This window comes from Myotis daubentonii, chromosome 16, assembly GCF_963259705.1.
Source record: "Myotis daubentonii chromosome 16, mMyoDau2.1, whole genome shotgun sequence".
In the NCBI taxonomy this organism is placed as follows: Eukaryota; Metazoa; Chordata; class Mammalia; order Chiroptera; family Vespertilionidae; genus Myotis; species Myotis daubentonii.
The window spans coordinates 47,290,345-47,313,287 of record NC_081855.1 but is presented as its reverse complement, the minus strand read 5'-3'; the positions used below and the strand labels follow the sequence as shown (position 1 = coordinate 47,313,287).

Here is a 22,943-nt window from a genome sequence, read left to right as displayed (position 1 = left end):
GCTTTAATATGGCAAAGATAAAACTTTTTTTAATGACTTTCAATAATTCTTTTCATGTTACTCAGCATCTAAATCTCAAGTTTGATGACTTCCAAATTTCTTTTCACACCCAGCTTCTGCGGGTCACACAACAAAAGTAAATGTGGCTGGCGTTGTACAAGCTTTTGGTGCTTTCAAACCAACTGGTGTTAATACATATAAATGCAAAACAGGGACTAGAAAGGCAATATGGCTGAAGAAGAGGAATCAGTAAAACAAGGGTTACATTAACAGGATAATGACTGAATGGGTGGCCATAAGGCGACTTTAAACAGCTTGCCACAGGAAAGCTTCATTTTCCATTTTCTTGTACAGTATCTAATTTCTGGCTCCTCATTTCCTCCGTGATCTGATAAGTATGAAATTCTAAATAAAGTGTCATCTTTCTTGCAACAAATCAATGAACAGAAAGCTCCCGTCAGCAATGCAGATGTTTCCTAAAGCTCCTGCTGATCATTTCCTGAATGTCTATCCCACAAACCACACAGCATGTTCTTTGAGAACAAGGAAGCCTCTTTGCCCCATAACACATACAGCGTCTATGTGTGTATGTGTGGGTGTGTGCACTTAAAAGGAGGACTAAGAAGTAATATGCAACTGATAACAAGTCACCACAAAAATCACCTTTTGTTACCAATTTCAGATTGAAATTCAGCCCTTTCCAAATGCCATGGTACAAATATGGAAAAGGAGAATTCCTACTCATTGCATATTTGTCCCTACAGATGAAATAAAATTGTTTTGCATCCCCTATTACAGATTTACACCAGTTGTACCTCCATATACAAATTCTATTTTGGACATCCTTCTCCCTGTGATATAATTTAAAATAATTCCACCCAAAAAAGAAACAGAAAAAAATTTTTAAGAAAATAATCCCACCTTGATTCCTCCTGCTATCCTTATACAAAGGTCAACTTTGTATTATTTTTTTAAAAATATATTTTATTGATTTTTTACAGAGAGGAAGGGAGAGGAATAGAGAGTTAGAAACATCGATGAGAGAGAAACATCGATCAGCTGCCTCCTGCACATCCCTCACTGGGGATGTGCCCGCAACCAAGGTACATGCCCTTGACCAGAATCGAACCTGGGACCCTTCAGTCCGCAGGCCGATGCTCTATCCACTGAGCCAAACCGGTTAGGGCAACTTTGTATTATTAAAAAAATAAAAATTCTATGGGTTTCTAACTAAGCCTTCAGGTTCACAGCTAAGCCTGGGCTTATCTGTGTATATAAAAGCCTAAGTGACCAGAACGACCAGAACAACTGGTCTCTATGACGCGCACTGACTACCAGCGGACAGATGCTCAACACAGGAGCTGCCCCCGGATGGTCAGTGCGCTCCCACAGCCAACCTCCCCGAGCCGGCCAACCTCCCATGTGTTCTCTCCCCACAGCCAGCAGGCCCCAGGCTGGGACAGGGAACTGGGGGTGGGTGGCGGCTGATGCGGCCCCTTTCCCAGGGGGGCCGAGGGCCAGCACCCTCCTTGGGGCTGGTGGCCAACCTCCCGTGCCAGCAGGCCCTGATCAGCCCGCTGCCCACCTGTTGTGGTGGCAGCGTGGTGGTGAGAGAAGGAGAAGGGAGTGAAGGAGGAGGGAGTGGAGGAAAGGGAACTGCATGGTGGCGGGGTGCCAATGATGGCGGAGTCAGCGTCCAGCGTCTGTTCCTTTTGTGCCTGGCCCGGTGACCATCACCTCCTCTCCGGCCCAGCCCTGATTGGCCTGGCTCTGATTGGCCCTGATCACCAGCCAAGCCTAGAGACCCCACCCTTGCACAAATTTCATGCACCGGGCCTCTAGTCTCCTAATAAAGGAACATTATGGGAGCGTTTGTTTTAAACATTCTTCCAGCCTACCAAATGTTATAATATTTTCACTTTTCAAAAAGCTCCCATCTTCTGCATTCTGTTAGTTTCAATTATTCAGGGCAACCCAGGCTGATAATTACACAGTCCCCAGTCACTGAGTAAAAGTGATGCTTAATTAGCCAGCAGGAAAGATCGATTAAGATCCAGCAGGGCATCTTGTGAGGTTCTCTCACATTCCTGGAGGGAATAGATTCTGGCTGTGCCCTTTGAAAGGATAAAACTCCCCGCTTCTCAGGAGTTTCAGTGAGGTTTCTAAAGTAGATGCTAAGATCGGTCAGCCACACAAATTAACTCCCAATTATAACCCTGCAGATGCTCTGCCTTTTCTAAGAGTACTCAGATCAAACATTCCGAGTCACATCGCCACCAGGTTGGAAAAGGCTTAAAGTAATGCTCACTTATCCTCAGCTCTCTTTCAGTTTCCACATTTCAAGTAAGACCTGGGTGAGAAGTATATTGGAAAGGAAAGTTTTTGTTTCTTCCTCCCTGACACAGGTGTATGCATCTGTCAGATGCTCACATTCTAAAAGGCACACATTAGGTGTGAGCCTCTTACTAAAAAATCTTAATGAGCATGATATTCCAACCCAGTCTGAGACTAAAACATTCCAATGTAGTCAAAGAATCAACTAGGTAAGTCTGGGTTTACGTTTTTTGTTTTTTTTTGTTTTTTTTTAGGGAAGGAGACGTGGAAGTAAAATCAGGACTAAAAATCATAGTGAAAATTAATTATCTCACAGTGCCTAACATCTTCCCTTTAGTAACGCGGACAAGCACAAATGTTTACCTTGTCACACATTTTGCAAAAGTGTTCAATAAAGACCAATATAGTCTAAAGCTAAAAGCAGAATTATTATCTTAAGACACATAATTAGCAAACTATTTCTATTTTGGTAAGCTCTACTAATTATACCTGCCTAGTTCCAATTCAATTCAGTAAACATTTATTAAGCTTCATGGGAACGATGAACTTACCTTGCATTTAAATAAAATAAATGTACATATACACACAAAAAAAAATAATATTCATTAAGCCTCTACCAAGTATACAGAACTATGGTTGGTAGGTCTTATCTTGTTAATTTATACACTACTAAAGTAGATTTTACTGATTATATACTGTTTTAAACTTATGAGGAAGAAGAATGGAACCATTTATACAAACCTAGTTTTTATTTGCTGAAAACCCCGAAGAATATGGTCTCTGTGGTCCCTTGCAATAGCACTGAGGTTCTCATTCCTCAAATCTTCCGCCAGAAACTCCTCAGCATCTAAAAGAAGAGGAAAGTAGATCAGCTAAAAAGAAGTACTAAAGGAAAAAGAGGAAAATCTGAAGAATTTAGAAATGGATATTATTTTCTCTTTAAAAACTTTAAAGTTGCAGAACAATGTGAATGCGCTTAATGCCACAGACCTGTACACTTAATAATGGTTACAATGGTAAATTTTGTTATGTAGAGTTTACCAGAATAAAAAATAAAACTTTCTATATGCCTATAAGTGACACCTTTTGATAATCCAAGACATTGCTATAAATTTAGGAAGTTAGTGCATATATTAACAACAAGAAAACACTATTTTCTAAATGACTTTAAAGGAATATTTAAGTAGCAATTATCATTGATGGCAGAGGATGGACTGTCATTTTCATAAACATCTAAATATTACAAATAATTCCTGGAAGGTCACAGAAATACCAATAAATAAAGCTGAAGTAGAAAAACAGAGCAGAACAGCAAACTCAAGAACAAAAGGGCAGGCATTCACAGAAGAAACATTAATTAGCAGCTGCATCATCAATGAAAATGACAATGCAGCCAAGTGAAGGAACCCACACGGAAAAGAAAAATGTGCCTAAGAGAAGGAAACGGCAACTCATGTGAGCACACATTATAAAACAGGAACATGGTAGAAAGATAGAATATGAAACAAATCATGTTATGTCGAAAGAAATTGGGGGGCACCTATAAATTTTCAAAGACAAAATACATTGATAATGATTACAATTGTCAGAAATACTAGCTACACACTTTATTACACATAAAATGGTTATCATCCCTAAAAAAGCATATAAATAATATAGTTAAAATTTCCCACCTCCAAAAATAGTGCCTGTAATATGAAACTGTACCATATATACTATCAAAATAATGTTTGAATTTATACAGTTGGGCCACTGTATAATAATCTGTTTATATTCTTAAAAATCTGTTTTATATTCACAGCATTAAAAGTCACCAAACAAAATTCTAGGTAGTCATCATCAACATTTTTGATGAGGTATAAAGTTCTAAAAATTAAAATTTTCCCAGAGGACCACCATCAACTTCAATACCCTGCATCACATCTATTGTATATATCCGTGGTTGGCAAACCGTGGCTCGCGAGCCACATGCGGCTCTTTGGTCCCTTGAGTGTGGCTCTTCCACAAAATACCACGTGCGGGCGCGCACGTACAGTGTGATTGAAACTTAGTGACCCATGTGCAGAAGTCGGTATTTTGTGGAAGAGCCACACTCAAGGGGTCAAAGAGCCGCATGTGGCTCGCGAGCCGTGGTTTGCCGAGCCACAGTTTGCCGACCACTGGATATGTCATTTAGTAGGTTCTTCCAAGGTCCTATGAAGACTAAAGAATGAGGAAATGGGAAGTTGAATTAAAAGGTTAAAATAAATGGTACCCCAAATTTAATTAATGTAACACACCATATTAACAGAAAAAAAATCACATGATCATCTCAACAGATACAGAAAAAAAAAAAACTGGGCAAATTTCGATAGCTCTTCATGATAAAAATCACTCAACAAACTAGGAATAGAAGAACATTTTTCAACCTGATAAAGAGCATCTACAAAATCCCCACAGCTAAGATCATACTTAATAGTAAAAGGCTGAATACCTTCTCCCTGTTCCCAAGGTCAGGAACAAGACAAGAATGTCTGCTCTCACCATTTATACTAGTCATTGTACTGGTGCTAGCCAGGGAAGTTATGCAAGAAAATGAAGTTTAAAAAGTCTAGATTATATAGGAAGAAATAAAACTATCTCTACTTTTGGATTTTATGATCTTGTATCTATATAGAAAACCTTCTGGGTGCATGCAACAGACTGACAGATCTCAGAGGCAAGGGAAGTGGAGGGAATGGGAAGAGATTAACCAAAGAACTTATATGCATACTAGAGGCCCGGTGCACGATTCGTACATGGGTGGGGTCCCTCGGCCTGGCCAGCCATGAGAAGGGGCCACAGGAGGTTGGCTGTGGGAGCACACTGACCACCAGGGGGCAGCTCCTGCATTGAGTATCTGCCCCCTGGTGGTCATTGTACGTCATAGCGACTGGTCTTTCAGTCGTTCAGTAGTAACAGTCGCTTAGGCTTTTATATAGAGAGATATGCAGAGCCCATGGACACAGACAATAGTGTGGTGAAGGTCAGGGACTGGGTGGAGGGGGGCAAAGGCAGGGAAAATGGGGGACATCTTTAATACTGTCATTTTAGCCTATGCCAATCCTTTTGCATACAAAATCTTAAATGTATAATGCCAATATAGACAAAAATTTGTGCCACCCTTCTCTTAGAAATGTGAGTTCTGCTTTAGTAGTTCAAATACTTTCACAAAATATCCCCTCTAGGAATACTCTGATTGGTGTTTGGTTGATGGAATTGTTTTCAGCAGCACTGGCTGTTCATCCTGCCTCCATATAGAAGGTTGATTGAAGCAAAACAACATTTGCAACTGTTCAGGAACACCAACAACTTTTTTCCTTTCAATGTATCAGGAGCATTACTTAGAAAATAGATGGAGGCAAACTTGGAAAATGTGACCCATAAGACATCATTCTCCAAATAAACAGAATAGCCTTGCAAATGGACAGGGTCAGAGATTCGGGAGTATGTCAGAGACGTTCACCAGTCTACAAAGCCTAGTGATCTTGGGTGCATCCTGCTAAGTCAGAATCTTTTCAGCCAGCCTCCAATCCTGCAGTGCTGTTTCCCAGGGATGTGAAGAACAGATCATGTCTAGTGTTCCACATACTCTCTGTTCCCTTAGCCTTCTCTCTTCCTTTCCTATCTTCTTATTCTATGACTAGAGGTCCGGTGCATGAATTCGTGCATGGGTGGGGTCCGGCCGGTCCACCCCAATTGGGGTCGGGGGTCGATCAGGGGCAGGGCTGGCCAGGGGGAGGGGCCGAGGGCAGTTGGCTGGCTGGCCCCGCCCCTTGGTTGAACTCCCGGTCAAACTCCAGGTCGAGGGGACAATTTGCATATTAGCCTTTTATTATATAGGATTATTTGCTGGAATAAGTAAGCTGCCTGGAAACTGAGGAATCTATGTTCTAGGACAGCTGTGAATTATAATAGGAAGATGCATCTTTGCCAGAGCTGTGCTTACCTTTTAAATATGGGACTTAACCCTTTGCGGTCGTATTAAATTTGGACATGGGTGTTGTACTGGTCAGAATTAATTTCCACTGAAAGAGCAGTGATATATAATATGCAAGATTATGAAGGATAAACAAGATTTATTAATTCTTTTTTGGAACTACATCAGTACTAGTAGAATCACTACAAACATTATCACTTTCTATGTCAGAGTCAGTATTCAAGGTGCCAAAATAAAACTCTTCATCGTTACTTTCAGATTCGCAGTACACTTCTTTCGGTAACTTTCTTTTTGCCATTTTGGAGTATTATTTTGAAATATCTTAACAAGCGAGAATGCCTAATTACATTTAAACGTAATTTGTAAAGCTTTATTTGAAATTCTGCGAAGTATCTCCGAAGCTTGTCAATTTCTTCACTCTCAAAAGGCGACTGACTCGCCACGGTGTTTTGCATGGCAAGTGTGGAACGACCGCGTTTGTTTATATTGAGTTTCGATATCTCCGATTTGTCGGGGAAATGTTTTGGTTCGTGACAAGGTCGCTTAGACACTTAAGAGCTTTCAGAGAAATTATGAACTGATACATGAATGAATAGAGTTAAGATTCGTACGGTTCCTTGCTGTGGTGGCTGAGAGTAGACAAACGACCGCAAAGGGTTAAAATCGTTGTTTATTACTTTTAGTACAAAATACTGTATATTGCTACAAGGCAGCCTTCCAGAATAATCTTTCACCTCTGTCCCTCTTGTCCCTAACTTTTATGTTCTGCCCTCCAAGTTGAAATTATTTCAGTCTCTCTGAGATCTGTCACCTCAAGACCTTTGCACATGTTCCCATGTTTGTACCATTCTTTTTTTTTTTTTAATCTTCACCCGAGGATACATCTTTTTTTAGAGAGAGTGGAAAGGAGGGAGGAGGGAGAAGGGAGAGGGGGAAGGAGAGGGGAGAGAGAGAGAGAAACATTGATGTGAGAGAGAACACTGATGGGCTGCCCTCCACATGTGCCCCAACCAGGAACTGAACCCACAACCCAGGTACATGCCCTGACCAAGAATCGAACCTGCAACCTTTTGGTATACAGGGCGATGCTCCAACCAACTGGGCCACACCAGCCAAGGCTATAGTAAGTCCTGAAGTTGAGTCCTCCAACTTTGTTTCTCCTCTTTCTTCTTCTCCTCTTCCTTTTTCTTTAGTATTGTATTAAAAATATACTGTGAGAATCTTTGAGTTCCTTAAATTTTCTTCATGAATATTATTTTTAAATGGCTATATATTCATTATATGGATCTATGGTCTAACCAATATTAAGTGGAAAACCTCAGAACATTTGGTATCTAATTTTTGTAAATGAAGATAGAAGGTCACGTTAGAGAATAAAAACAGAAAGAGTGGTGGGACTGTAAGTAATTATAATTTTCTTCCTTGTATCAGTTTCTGTATTTTGCAAATTTTCTACAATGAGCAGTAATACCTTTTTTTTTTATATTAGAAGTAACGGTAAAATATGTTTGTGTCTGTAAGTCTGAGAAATACATTTTCTTCCTTTCCCCTCTCAATCTATCTAAATACTATAATAGTATTCAGAAACATTTGCACCATAATTTACTACCTGTACTTATGCTTACTACATTAATATACTGGGAGGAGGAGTCCAGGGTAGTGATTAAGAGCTCAGACTCTGGAGTAAGATTACCTGGATCCATATCTTGGCTGCACCACTTGCTAAGTGTGTAAGCTGGGAGCAGGTTTCTTAATTTTAGTTTTCTCATGCAGAAAATGAAATAGTAGTATCTACCTCATAGGTAACCCAAGGTCTCCTGAGGTGAGGTGACATGATGTTTATATTAGAAAACATTTTGTTCTAAAAAGGTTGGCCACTTAAAAGAAAACCCATCAGATAGAGGGTGAGCTTGGTTAAATAAGGGAGGTGATCTATTGAGGGGCCTTTCAAAGTTTCTGCCCGGTACAGTGGTGAGTAGTGTGTTCTGAGCTGTACTGCTCAGGCACCTTTCGGATTGCATTCACTGTGAATAGCATCATCTTTTAACCTGAAGGGCAGATGTATTATGTATTGGTCTGTAAATTTTCTTCCCTTAATATATTTATAACGTTCCAATATCAGGTTATATTGGCTTCATAAAATAAATTGAAAAGTGTCTGCTCTATTCTATTTTCTGTGATAGTTTGTGTAAGAATTGTATTACTTCTACCTTAAATGTTTAATAGAATTTACTTGTGAAATCATTGGGGCCTGACTTTTCTTTCTAGAAAGGTTTTTTAAAACTACACATTCTATTTCTTTTATAGACATAGGAGTATTTGGATTTTGTATTTTATTTTGTGTATATTTGGTGAGTTGTGCTTTTCAAGGGATTTATTGGTTTAATCTAAGTTATTAAATTTATTGGCAAAAAGATGTTGATACTATTCCCTTATTCTTTTAACTTCTGTGAGGTTTTTAATAATATCCCTTCTTCATTCCTGATATTGGTAATTTTTGTTTTCTATTTTTTCCTTTCATGAATCTTGATAAATCTGTTAGGGGTTTATCAAATTTATTGGCCTTTTAGAAGAACCAACCAGTGTTTTTTCTGCTTTCTATTTAATTGATTCTTGCTCTTATCTTTATTATTTTCTTTTTTTGACTTGGGATTTAATTTGATTTTCTTTTTCTAGTTTCTTAAGGTGAAAACTTAGATCATTGATTTTAAACCTTATTTCTCTAACATGAGCATTTAAAACTACACATTTCCCTTAAGCATTGAAATCTACAAATTCTACAAATTTGGGTATGCTTTATTTTATAATTCAACTTGAAATATTCAATTTGTTCAAAGAAGAATATTTCTTCTTTGATTTATGTTATTTCAAATTATAGATATCTCCTTATTATTGATTGCTAACAATTCTTTTGTGGTCCGGGAATATACTCTGAAAGGTTTTAGATTTTTGGCATTTATTAAGACTTATTTTATGGCCTAGAACAGCGGTTCTCAATCTGTGGGTCACAACCCCTTTGGGGGGTCGAACGACCCTTTCACAGGGGTCGCCTAAATACATCCTGCATATCAGATATTTACATTATGATTCATAACAGAAGCAAAATTACAGTTATGAAGTAGCAACGAAAATAATTTTATGGTTGGGGGTCACCACAACATGAGGAACTGTATTAAAGGGTCGCGGCATTAGGAAGGTTGAGAACCACTGGCCTAGAATAAGGTATATCTTGGTGAACATTCCTTGTACACTTAGAAATATGTATTCTATAGTTGTTGGACATATCATTCCATGGATCTAAATTAGGTCAAAGTGGTTGATAGTGTTCAGATCCTCTATCTCCTTAATGATTATTTGTCTAGTTGTTCTATTAGCTTCTGAGGGAGGGTGGTAAAGTTCCCCACTATAACTGTGGATATGTCTTTTTAATCACTTCAGTTCTGTTGGACTTTGCTTCAACTATTTTGAAGCTCTGTTATTATGTGCACACAAATTTATGACTGTTTTATCTTCCTTATGACTTGGCCCTTTTATCATTATGAAATATCCCTCTTTATCTCTGATAATACTCCCTGTCTTGAAGTCTACTTTGTCTGACATTAAGATAGCCATTCCAACTTCCTCATGCTTACTGTTTGCATACTATATAATTTCCATTATTTTATTTTCATCCTATCTGTTTTTTTATGGAAGTACTAGAGGCCTGGTGCACAAAATTCATGCACTCAGGGGGTCCCTCAGCCAGGCCTGCACCCTCTCGCAGTCTGGAAGCCCTTAGGGGATGTCTGAGTGATGACTTAGGCCCACTCCCCAGAGAGAGCGGGCCTAAGCCAGCAGTCAGACATCCTTAATGCTGCCATGGAGGCAGGAGAGGTTCCCGCCGCTGCTACTATGCTTGCCATCTGTGAGCCCGGCTTCTGGCTGAGCAGTGCTCCCCCTATGGAAGCGCACTGACCACCAGGCAGCAGCTCCTGTATTGAGTGTCTTCCCCCTGGTGGTCAGTGCGCATCATAGCGACCAGTCATTCCACCATTCGGTCGATTTGCATATTCGCCTTTTATTATATAGGATGTCACTTGTAGACAGAATATAATGGGGTTTTGCATTTTTATTAGTCAGACATTCTCTGCTTTATAATTGGAGTGTTTAGTTCATTTACATGGAACATAACTATTGTTATGGATGGATTTAGGGTCTTCCATTTACCTATTTGTTTTCCAATGTCACATTTTCTTGGTACACTTGCCTTTAAAATAATCAAATGCTTTTTAGTACTTTAATTCCTTTATTTTTAAAAATGTACCTCTTTATTTTCTGTGTTAGTGTTTCTCCAGTGATTACAGTGTGCTCCTTATCACAGTCCACTTAGAGTATCTTATCACTAAAGAATATCTTACTCCCCTTTCTCCATCCTCTCTTCTATTTTTGTCATATTTTTTACATGTATCTATGTTATAAACTATACCATGCAGTGTTTATCTGTGCTTTAAACTGCCAGTTATCTTTTGAAGGAATTAAGAAGAAGAGGAAAAAAATGATAATGCTTTCTTTAAATTATTGACAGTATTATAGATGGCCCCCATTGTCCCTACCTTTGCCCCTCCACCCAGTCTCTGGCAGTATTACAGGTCCTCTGGTCCTCTCTTTAGTAAGAAGAAGTCCCCAAGTATTTGAAAATATCCTCTAAGTGTGAATGGTTGTCCTGGTTGGGCCTGAGCAGAGAAATATCCATTCTCTCATTGCTGCTAATTTTATTGTCATTTTACTCCAACAATCCTCTGCTGGCTTCTGACATCATTCCTCACCCCCTCCCCTTACCACAGCACCTCTAAGTCTGTTGGCAGCCCTACTTTCAATGGCAGAGGGAGTTGAAGGTGAGAAGGGAGGACAGGAAGAGAAGGAGCTAAGGAGAGGAAATTCTATTCTTTCCCTCTGGGTCCTTCCACTGGTTCTCACCTCCCACCTTGGTGAGGCCACATTCTTGCTCTCATTCTGGACCTTTAAATGCTCTCTTCCCTAATCCTTAGAACCCCAACCTGGCTCATACCCAGCTCCTCACTCCTTTCCCAGCCCTGCCCATTGGAGTCACTCCCCAGTCACAAATACCATTGGAGCTTGGAGTTAGGAAACAGGTAGAGAAAGGATGGGCTCCCATGGAGTGACCCATGTTTCAGGTCAGAAAGAATTTCTGTAATCCCAAATTGGATGATCATCCCCCATCAAAATATTATGTTTATAGTCCTCTCTTTCCGACACAATACTCACAAGATGGGAATCAACTTTAAAAACATGATGCTTTTTCCCATAAAAACATCATCCTATAAAAAAAACACCTAAATAAATATTGGGAAACTATCTATTCACTAATGGAAGAAAGAGGAGGGGGAGGGGGAGGGGGAGGGAGAGGGAGAGGAGGAGGAGGAGGAGAAGGAGAAGGAGAAGAAGAAAATCTACTTCAGCCTCATCTTTACTTAAATTTTCAATGATACTTCATTCTGAACACTTTGAAGGAGTTAAAGCCTTAAAGACCAGACATCACCCCTCCAGGTTGGAGATGGTCCTCTGTCAGGAGGGGGGTTAGAAAAGGGTTGTTGGGATTATGGAGAAGAAGAGAGGGAGATGAAAGAGAGGAGGGACTCCCAGGGGCCTTCTGTTTGGATTGATGATGGTAGGCAGGCAGTAAAGACCTGTTGGCATAATCCTGAAGTCTTCCATGAGTGAACTGCTAACAGTAAGGCATCCTTTCTAGTAACAGACTGTGCCTACCCACCATGACATGCCCAGTAAACCACGCTTGCTAAACCACAATAATCTCCACCATGGAAATACTAATAGAAACCACATTTTATTCTAGATATCTGAGTATTCTGAACATTAAATTAAACATCACATAGATTGGCTGCCTCCTTTATGCACTCCCACCAGGGCAGGAAACAAACCTGCAACCCAGGTTCGTGCCCTGAACCAGAAATCAAACCCAAGACCCTTTAGTACATGGGCTGATGCTCTAACCACTGAGAAACACCAGCCAGAGCCATGTATTTTATTTTTAATTACAAAAATAACTCATGAATATATTTTTATTATAGAATAATTGCACAACATCTCACATTGATATTTCTCTCTATCTGAAAGTAATGGAAAAATATCATTGGGTGAGGATTAAAAATAATTATAATAATAATCCTATATAATAAAAGGCTAATATGCAAATTGTCCCCTCAACCAGAAGTTCGACCAGGAGTTCGGCCAGGGGATGGGGCCGGCCAACTGCCAACAGTCCCTCCCCCTGGCCGGCCCCACCCCTGATCGGCCCCCACACCCTGATTAGGGGCATCCAAGGCCCCTCCCCTGACCAGCCCCCGCCCGATTTGCCCCAATAGGGGCTGGCCTACTGGACCCTACCTGTGCACAAATTCATGCACCGGGCCTCTAGTAAATTAAATAAAATATATGGACCATAACATCCACCAGAATGTGTAAAAATAAAAAGACTGCAACACCAACTGCTGGTGAGGGTATGGAGCAATGAGAGCTCTCGTACACTGCTGGTGGGAGTATAAAATAAGTAGAATCACTTTGGAAACCTGTTTAGAGTTTCTAGTAAAATTAACCACAGGCCTTTCCTATGACCCAGTAATGCTACTGCTAGATAGTTATCCAAGAGAAATGAGTGCTCATGTCCACAAAGCATGTTATACAAGAAATGTTCATAGCAGCTGCATTCATGATAACCCCAAGCTGAAAACTCCAACGTCCACCAGCAGAAGAATGGGTAAACTGTGGGATATTCAGACAACAGAATATTACTTAATAAAAAGGATAAAACTGATACACAGAACAACATGGATAACTCTTAAAAAACACACATTATGTTGAGGACAGACAAAAAAGAGATCATACTGATTGTATGAAGTTCCAGAACTGGAAAGGAAAGTTTCTAGGATCGTAGTAATGTTTGTGTCTTGATCTAGTCAGTAGTCACGCAGGTATATACTATATATTAAAATCATCCTTCTGTAACATTTAAGATTTGTGCATCGTATATACATATATCAAACTTTCATAAAAATACTGGGAAGGAAGGAAGGAAGGAAGGAAGGAAGGAAGGAAGGAAGGAAGGAAGGAAGGAAGGAAGGGAGGAAGGAAGGAATGAAAAAAATGATACATGAAGAAGCTCACAAAAAAAGTTATCAGAAAGGGAATCTATTTTAAAGGGACTGTGACTTTAAGGAGGTTTATTACAATGCAGTTAACAGATATTTTCTGTAGCTAAGTACCCTGGCATACTTTCATGCTGGATTATGTGTACCTTAATTCTAATTCATACTACTGGTTCAACTAAGTATAAATATGTGCCATTGGTTACTTTTTAGTAAAGCTCCTATTAGGTGAATAAAAATTTTTACTTCTCTATAACAAACGAGTATTAGAATGTCCACAATGTTAGAAGAAGACCCTAGATGAGAATTTAAGTAATTCATAAACGATTTTATTAAAGCCATCAGCCTTCAGGAAAGCTTGCTCTCTGGATGCTAAGACCACTCTGTTCCTGAGCCCACATCTGTCCTATCTTCTATGAAAAGCTGAATAGTAAAATTAAACAGTGGAACTCAAAGACTCCAAACCAGAAAAGCCATCTGTTATAATCACCTAACCTATAATGCAGCACTGACAAACCGGAAAAGCAAGCAATGAACTTGGAAACACAGGGGAAATAAATATGAATAAATGTAGCAGAAATTATAGGGTTTCTGTAGGGTGTAATGGTTTATAATGTGAAAAAATTAGATCTGCGGTAGTTATGTCAGTATGTTAAGATTCTCAGATGACGGTAAAACTTGAAACTTAGCTTATTTTTCCTATATTTAAAATGATTAAAAATTGGTTAAGTATTACACTTACATAAATGAGGTAAAAATGTTATTATCTTAATAGCTGGCACTAGAATTCCTCTTAGGGAGAGAACTGTCGTTGTTTGGAAAAGTAACTTGTTTCTCTATGTGTGGGTGTAACCTAAACAACTAAACATATAGATACACTGTCTTTTCACATGGCAATGGGAAAAAAAATATTTTTTAAAACTTTGCTCCAGATAGGATAAAGGGGACAGTGCCCATGAGAAGGTGTAAGGCTGGGAACCACATTAGGTGAAGGGTCAGAGGGTCCTCTCTGATGACTGGGGTGGCAAAGGGGCATTGAGGCAGAGGAAGGTCTAATATTCACACTGAAATCATTTGCATCCCAGCAATAAAAACCCCTCCTCCCACATCCTGTACCCCTAAATCCCTAGTGATGTCTTCTGCACTCACAGGGACTTCATGTGGGCAGGCTTTTGTGGAATTCGAGGACAAGGATATGTCTAGGCTATCGTTTTTCAACCTTGGCACAACCGCCGTTTGGGGCTGGGTAATTCTTTGCTGTGGGGATTGTCCTATGTAGGAAGTTTGGCGGCGTCCATGGCCTCTACCCACTAGATGCCAGAAGTACCTTTCCCAGTTGTGACAATGAAAAATGTCTTCATGTGCTGCCAGAAGTCCCCTGAGAAACAAAATTACCCCAATTAGGAACCACTAATTTAGGTCTACACAACCCAGAACAGAGAGAGCCTGGGGCGGGGAGGTGGGGTGGGCTAGAGGGGGTCAATGAGGGAAGAGAGAGAGGGAGAGAGAGAGAGAGAGAGAGAGAGAGAGAGAGAGAGAGAGAGAGAGAGAGAGAATACTTTCAACAATAAAGATTTTTTTAAATCAAGCAAAAAAAAAAAAAATACTGGAAGCAGCCAAAACACAAGTCACAAAGGCCCCACCTAAAGGTTTCGGTACTGTGTTCATTCAGACATACCTTCTTTTACCCATATCTCAATGCCAACAAACTTGGTTACCTAATGTTCCCGTAGCACTAGGAATAGAGATACAGTGAGCGCAGTGCAAAGTGACAAAAATAAAAATATAAAACAGGCATAGACATTCACAAAGCAATCCAGGTGCAATTATGGCAGAAACGTCCCTGAGCAACTCAATATATTTCTGAAAGTCTGATAATTCACTGTTAACAACTCTGAGTTAAGGTGCTCGGAACACGGACTGGTTGGTTGAGGAAGCGAGAAAAAATGATCACAAATGTTTATAACAAAAAAGTTGGAGAGCTTAAAGAGAACAACCTCCGCTTTCCAGAGCAAGGCAAGCCTGTGAGTTCCACAGAGCTGGAGTTTTTCTATGTTAATAGGATTTTATGGTTGGCTGCATCGACCAATACAAATCTGGAGAACAATCTGGAAGGAAATGATTAATGATTGCTTCTTTCCAGGGAAGTTTAAAAATAAGTAACCATAGGCATGTCAGAATCAGCACTAACACAGCAATTGCTACTAAATGCAGCCAGGTTGTGGCTGTTATTTTGGCTTTAATCCATATTCCAAGCAGGATGTAGGTACTTTGTCGGTAGTTGGGCCCTGCTAGCTATTAGGGTAAAGTCAGTAGGTCCCATTCCATCACACAAAATTACACTGTGAACCGAATAAATATTTACTCTCGGTCCTTCATACTTGCCTCTTGTGCTTCTGACTTCGAAAGCCAGGCTAGGAAGACAGGCAAGAAACTGATTACGTTTATATCTGTGGAACAAAGATTATGCAAACTGCCAGCACCCCATTGTTTTTGGTTTCAGCATGGCTATCACAAAACAAAAACAAAAAGATAACCTCTGTGTCTGAAGCCTGATTATTTGAAAACAGACCTGAATATTTCCTCCGCTTTCCATAAGGCAGTACCCGCCTTCATGTCACTTATCTAGAAGATACTTATTTGCTGATAGGGACTAGTTACTATTTCTATATGAGAGCTTGACAGAGTCTATCTGAGGAAGCGGTTTCCTGAGTTAGTCTAGAAGCCTCCCCCTGCTTTAACATTTACCAAAAGCCCAAGAAAACATTACAAAAAAAAAATTCCACACACCCTAAGGGCTAAGAAGAGAAAAATATCATCACAATCTTGGTTAATGGCCCCTTAGCACTCTGATCTCTCTAAGCTTCTATTTGTCTTTTGTTTGTTCCTTTTCCTTTTAAATAACCTTCCTGGCTGCTTTCTCCTGATTACAAAAGCAATACATGGTCATTATCACAGTTCAAACAATTCGAAGATGTATGAAGTATAATTAATAATCCCTCTCCCTCTCCCGCCCTCTCACATCCCTCCCAAGGAAACCAATGTTAACAGCTGGGTGGAGATGCTTTCTTACTTCTTTCTAGGCTTGCATAAACATACATAACATAAAGGCTGTGGGTGTTTTGTTTTTTGGGGGGAGAGGGGTATTTTATTTTCAGGTATATATATATATATAATTGTACACCTTGCTTCTTAGTCTTAAAAATCTGTTATATGCCCTAGCCTAGCCGGTTTGGCTCACTGGATAGAATGTCGGCCTGCGGACTGAGGGGTCCCAGGTTCGATTCCGGTCAGGGGCATGTACCTTGGTTGCAGGCACATCCCCCGTGGGGGGTGTGCAGGAGGCAGCTGATCAATGTTTCTCTCTCATTGATGTTTCTAACTCTCTATCCCTCTCCCTTCCTCTCTGTGAGGAATCAGTGAAATACATTAAAAAAAATCTGTTATGGATACTTTCCAAATATATATATATATCACATCCTTTTTAATAGCTACAAAATATTCCATAAGATGAGTCATTCATTCATATAATCTCCCCACATTCCCCAACTCATGGACATTTAGGATGCATTCTCTTTTTTAAAAAATGTTTTTATTGATTTCAGAGAGAGGAAGTAGAAGGAAAGAAGGATAGAAACATCAATGATGAGAGAGAATCCATCGATTAGCTGCTTCCTGCATGCCCCACACTGAGGATCGAGCCTCCAACCTGGGCATATGCCCTGACCTGGAATTGAATCGAGATCTCCGGGTTCATGGGCCAATGCTCAACCCCTGAGCCACACCGGCTGGGCTAGGATGTATTCTTATATACACTTCATGTCCTTTAATTTCAGTAACACAGATCCCTAAAAGTGGAGTTTCTGGGTTGAATGAAACATTTTCAAATGTTCAAAATTTTAACCTTAAAGAAAAATTAATTTTAGACTTTGAGTTTCTGCTCCCTTCTTCACTGTGTATAATTTTGGCATTAACCTTTCACAATGCTTTGCATATTTTATTTTTTAAAGGCATCCACATTATGTCAAAAACACCCCTGTCATTTATGCTCATGTAGCTATAAATAAGTAAATGCTTATGTTATGGCTGTGATGACCAGCATTAAATCACTGTGCAAATGCTTACGCCTTGGTTTATGAAGGTAGTAATTCATTGTGGAAACTCCACCCCCACAGCCATGTGGCAGCACTAACCTGACAGCCCTCTCACCTTGTGACTCCCTCCACTGAGTGACGATATAGAGATCAGGATCTAAATGTCAATTGTCAACCTTAAAATATGTGTGGGTAGCCCTAACCGGTTTGGCTCAGTGGATAGAGCATCAGCCTGTGGACCGAAAGGCCCCAGGTTCGATTCTGGTCAAGGGCATGTACCTTGGTTGCAGGCACATCCCCAGTAGGGGGTGTGCAGGAGGCAGCTGATTGATGTTTCTCTCTCATCGATGTTTCTAACTCTCTATCCCTCTCCCTTCCTCTCTGAAATCCATAAAGATATATATATTTTTTAAATGTGTGGGCGGGGGAGAGCAAGTAAACAGCAACATATGCTAAATTGATAGCCATTAGAGTTTCTAATACACACAAATTATGTGTGGTACAATGAGTAATTCTGTTGGGTCTATACCAGAGACAGTATTTCATAAAAAACAAAACCTGTAACCAATACGTGGCTATGATTCCATGAACCTTCCTAAAACAAACTCTTTAAACATTTTTTTCAATAGAATTATTGGTTGAATCCCACCTTTGCAGTGTTTTCTCTGCTTCAGATTCAGACTCTAATTGCAATTAATCTCCATTCATACCCTGCTCTACTTGTCAGCAAAGGTTCTGCTTTAGAAGGAGATCTGAAGACTTCAATTAAAACCAGTCAGCTAACAAGAAAATAATCTAAGCTAAAGGAAGGTGGCAGGTGCAGAAATGAGTTGTTTACAAAGTGTCAGTTGTGAACAATAAAGAACTGCACATCAAAAATGCGGAAGGAGTGAGTTTCATGGCACGTCTCCGAAAATAAAAAGGCATTTTCTACCGAGGCTGCACACAAAATGGGAATACGGTTTAACAAGCTTGTAAAATCGGTTTCCTCTCATCAAATGACAGATAGTACCAGTCAAAGGAATCACTCTGCATCTTTAAGTGTAAATGCAAGGGCAGAACTAAAGTTTGCCAACAGTTCTTTCTCTCCTGGAAACCAGATGCTTACAGCCTTGCTTTACACATCTAATAGCAAACCAAAGGGAAGGCTGAGGGGCTTCTCCCTAGACCCCCAGATAATGTTCCTTCACCCTGCAAACACTTTTCTCCTCTGAAATGTTACCTTCACTCAGGTCACAGATTTTGGGAAGGTCGCCTCAGGAGAAATACCTAGTTGACAGATTTTGCACAGAAACAATGCCGAATGGAAACAGTGCTACAGAGACCAAAAAGGACTTGCCAAATATTTGATTAGGAGGCATTTATACCAAGATAACAAGGTAATGGAGATGTAAAACCAATTAAATTGAGAGAAACTGGGAGGGGGGGGGGTGGAATACTGCTTGCCAAAAGTATGACCTGCCCAAAGCAGGCCATCTGTTAAATATGTGTCAGAAATGCCACTGAGATGCCAAAAGGCTTAATTCTGAGCCGTTTCCTCCTGGGACCCTGATGCCAGCACAGATTCCAGGCCTCTTTGTCAGGAAGGTCAGTTACAGGAAAGCAAGTTACTTTCCCCAGAAAAAGTGGGAACGGAGCAGATGCTATTTGCCCATTAGCAAACAGTCTCTTTGGAGTGTTGGGAGGATGTGTTGAGTGTTAGTGACCGTGGCCTGAACTCTTCTTCAAAGGACGGCTCTTAGGCCCTAGAGTTTGCAGGTGAACACGCCACAGGCGGCACATCTAGAACAGGAAGTCCTGTAACACCGAGTGAGGGCCAGCAAACCTGGGTGCGGATCCTGAGACCCCAGACGTCTGCAGGCCGGTGAAGGGAGGCCAGGTGTTTCTGCGCTGACACAACTCACACTCACCCGCACGCCTGGGCCGCAGGAGCCCAGGAGCCCGGCGCAGCCCCCCTGGGAGCCTCAAGGAGCTCTACGCAGGGGGGCGAGGGTTTTCTGTGGGTGATGACAGTGACCTGGGCTGGGGAGGGGGAGGACACAAGCCTTTGGACCTGCAGGAGTCCAGAGGAGAAAGGATGGAGAGCAGGCCAGGTGGCCAGGGTGTGTGTGTGTGTGAAAGGGACAGGCTGGAGAGCAGGCCAGGTGGCCAGGGTGTGTGTGTGTGTGTGTGTGTGTGAAAGGGACAGGCTGGAGAGCAGGCCAGGTGGCCAGGGTGTGTGTGTGTGTGTGTGTGTGTGTGTGTGTGTGTGTGTGTGTGAAAGGGACAGGCTGGAGAGCAGGCCAGGTGGCCAGGGTGTGTGTGTGTGTGTGTGTGTGTGTGTGTGTGAAAGGGACAGACTGGAGAGCAGGCCAGGTGGCCAGGGTGGGTGTGTGGGTGTGTGGGGGGGAGAAGGGGCGGGGGCGGCAGGAACCTGGCCTGAGGTTTGTCAGAAGCTGGGGGTTAAGTGGAGGGGTAGCGACGCCCTGAGAAAGAAAAAAGCAAACAGAAGGTGGACCTGAGGGGAATGAAAGCCCACGGGGCGGAAGTATGAGCCCGTGCTTTGCAGGTGGAAGACTCCAGAAGCCTGGAGGTCCTAGAGGTGATGGGCGCTGCAGCTGAGCAGAAAGCCCAGCCGTGGGAGACGCGGGCATCCGGCGCCTTCCGCTCAGCGCTGGAGGGAGCTGCCCGCGGGCCAGGGCGTTACCTGCCAGGAGCCAGCGGATCTCCTCGGGGAGGACGGCGGCGGCCTGCATTTGGCGGGGCGGTGGGCGGCCCGGTGCGGGGCGGGCGCGCGGGGAGGCGGCGGGCGGAGGCACCTGCACCCCGGGGCCCGCCGTCGCTGCGGGCGGAGCCGCCGGGCGGGGCCGCGCTCAGGAAGCGGCGCGCGCAGCGGGGGAGGGGGCGGCGCCCGGGGCGGCGGGGCGACACCTGTGCGCGGGGCGCGCGCCCTCCCACCTGCGCCCGGAGGGAGAAACGTGGGGGGCGCCTCACCCGGCGGGGCCCAGGCTGCGTCCTTTAGCCCCCCTCCCCCCCAAAAAACAAAAGGCTGACCGCGACTCCAAGGAACCTCGCCTCTTGGCACCCTGAGCACCCGACAGTTGCCTTCCAGGGGGAGGATGGAAAAACCACGTGCTGCCGGGAATGGGCGGGGTGGGGGAGGGGGACCGAGCAGGAGGGCAGAATCCGGGGAAGAGACGGTCCCCGCCAAGCCCAGGAGCCCGTAGTTCCCAAGCCGGGCCCCATGCGCACACCCAGAAGAGCGCAGAACCTTCCCTCTTTCGGGTTAGCCAGGATGTTGAAAGGGAACGACTGCACGTTCCCAATGAATAATCCAAAGCCACCAGCATCTGGGAGCATCAAAGCGATGCACACAGGGAGCTACAGTGTCCCTTCCTCCCTGGGCGGAAAGGATGTGAGGAAAGGAAGGGTGTGCCAGGGAGAAAGCCGAGGGCGAGGGGCACCCAGCCTTGTCCCTCCAGGAGCTGACCAAGGGCGGACAGTGAAGCGCAAGATCACAGAGGAGCGTTTCCGCCTCGTTCACAGCACAGCAGGTGTCAATGTCCTGGGGTGACACGCGCTGTCATCTTGCAGGCTGTTACCACCGGGGACAACTGGCAGACAGGATGGCTCTGTATGATTTCCCATAACTTCGGTGAATATGCAATCTCTCAAAAGAAAGAGGGGTGGTGGTTGTTGTGAAGTGCAGCAGGCCAAGTGCCAGAGGGAAGTTTAAAGTGTCATGGGTGTTAAAGGAGGGAGAAGAGTATAAGAGAAGGAGGGAAGTGCCACGTATGTGTGTTTCATGGTTCACGTGGCATTTGAGATGGACTCCGAACACCCCAGATTTTGAAGAGGTAGAAGGGCTTTCCAGGTGGAAGACCCAGAGCAAGCAAAGATGGGACAGCCTCCTGCTGGGGAATAGTTCGTAGGCCTCTCTGGCTGGGTGAAATACAGAAACTACGCTTGTGAAGAAAAATGGAAGCCCTATTGTGAAGGGACTTGAAAGTCAGAAGGAGGGTTTTGAACTCAATTGAGTGGCACTGGGGAGCCACTGACTAATTTTGAGCTGGGGGGTGGTGCCCTAACCTGGGCCCCTGTGCAGTGTGTGATCTCTCACATCTCACTCCACCTCTACCCTTTTCCTTCTTTGTGAAAATGGACTTTCTGTTCTCAGATTCTGCCTACTGAATATGCAGGAGGGGTTGAGAGTGGTAAGAGAGGACACAGGAAAAAGGTGGGTGAATCGGGGTTTACAGCCGCCTCAGGGAAGATGCCGATGGATGAAACCACAAATATGGGAACAGGAGCAGCATGGAGAAATTGTCCAGAGGGCTCATGCCTGCCTCCTGGCATGGTTTCCTCTCCAGAGACGGTCTCAGGATTTGGGGACTTGATCCTTTAAGGTGGGGGATAGGGGTGTGTGTGGGGGGGGGGGGGCGCGCGTCCGGCCCTTGGGTGGCATAAGGCCCACAGAATTATTTGGTCTGGCCCTGCCAAGGCAACTGCAGGTGGGCCTCGAAATTCAATAAATCTAGGAGCTTTTTTCATAGCAACTTACCTTTCTATTAAATGAATTCTATTAAGCGAATGATGTTATACGTATCCAAATGGCCCTGGGCAGAGAAAAAGGTTCCCACCCCTGCTTTAAAGGCTGCCGCAGCTTTGAGCATGTTTACAGGTCTAGGTCCTGCTATCTGAAGAGAAATGGTACCTTGATTTCAGGATCACATGACCCACTTGCAAGTTGCAGCAAATTTGGGGGGCCGGGGGGGGGGGCGGGAGGCTGGCAGGGGTCTCTGGGGAATCTGGTTCCTACCGTGGGAAAGTTAACATGCTGCCTCCTCCAGGCTTCAGAGCGAACGCCAGGCTCCTGATGGGACATGTTCACCACGCTCACTGCTCCTTCTATAAAACTGTAGCTGCTCTGAATCATTTTTGAGTACTTCTGACGTGTTAAAAAGCAAGGGAGGATATATTGGAACTTTCTGTACGATGATTGCAATTTTTCTCTAAATTTAAAACTGTTCTTAAAACAAGAAAAAAACACAACCACGCCACGGAAACAAAGTCCCTCCTGTGGGTAACCCCAGCCCTTGACCTTGCTTCCCCTCTCAGCAATGGAAGGAAATTGGACCACCACCCCCTCTTCTTCAAGGATATTTTTCAGATGCTAATATAGGCTACCAGTTAATGAGTTGTCTGATAAGGAGCAACAAACCCAGGTAATTGCACATCCTCTCAGGCCTCACTGCCTGTCATAGCTCACTCAGATGGAGAGATGCAGCAGAAACTCGTGGAGCAGCCATTCTCTGTCCATCCTAGGTGTTAGAGAGACAGGGGCGGAGGGAGGTGCGGAGCTGGAGAGTGTGCAGTGGGTGACTGGCAGATTCCAATACGGCATTGTCATGTTGC

At 42.9% G+C, this 22,943-nt stretch overlaps 1 protein-coding gene across 1 annotated transcript in view; it reads right to left on the bottom strand.

Annotated features, from left to right (window-relative positions):
* Window positions 1-20,390, bottom strand: part of SKAP1 (src kinase associated phosphoprotein 1) — a 254,985-nt gene extending 234,595 nt beyond the window's left edge. The window contains exons 1-2 of the mRNA XM_059670733.1: window positions 20,236-20,390; window positions 3,076-3,181 (exon numbers count right to left, since the gene is read on the bottom strand). Coding sequence (XP_059526716.1) covers window positions 3,076-3,181; window positions 20,236-20,284 — 155 coding nt within the window. The 5' untranslated portion in view covers window positions 20,285-20,390. The remainder of the gene's footprint in view (window positions 1-3,075; window positions 3,182-20,235) is intronic.
* Between the last annotated feature and the right edge of the window lie 2,553 nt (window positions 20,391-22,943).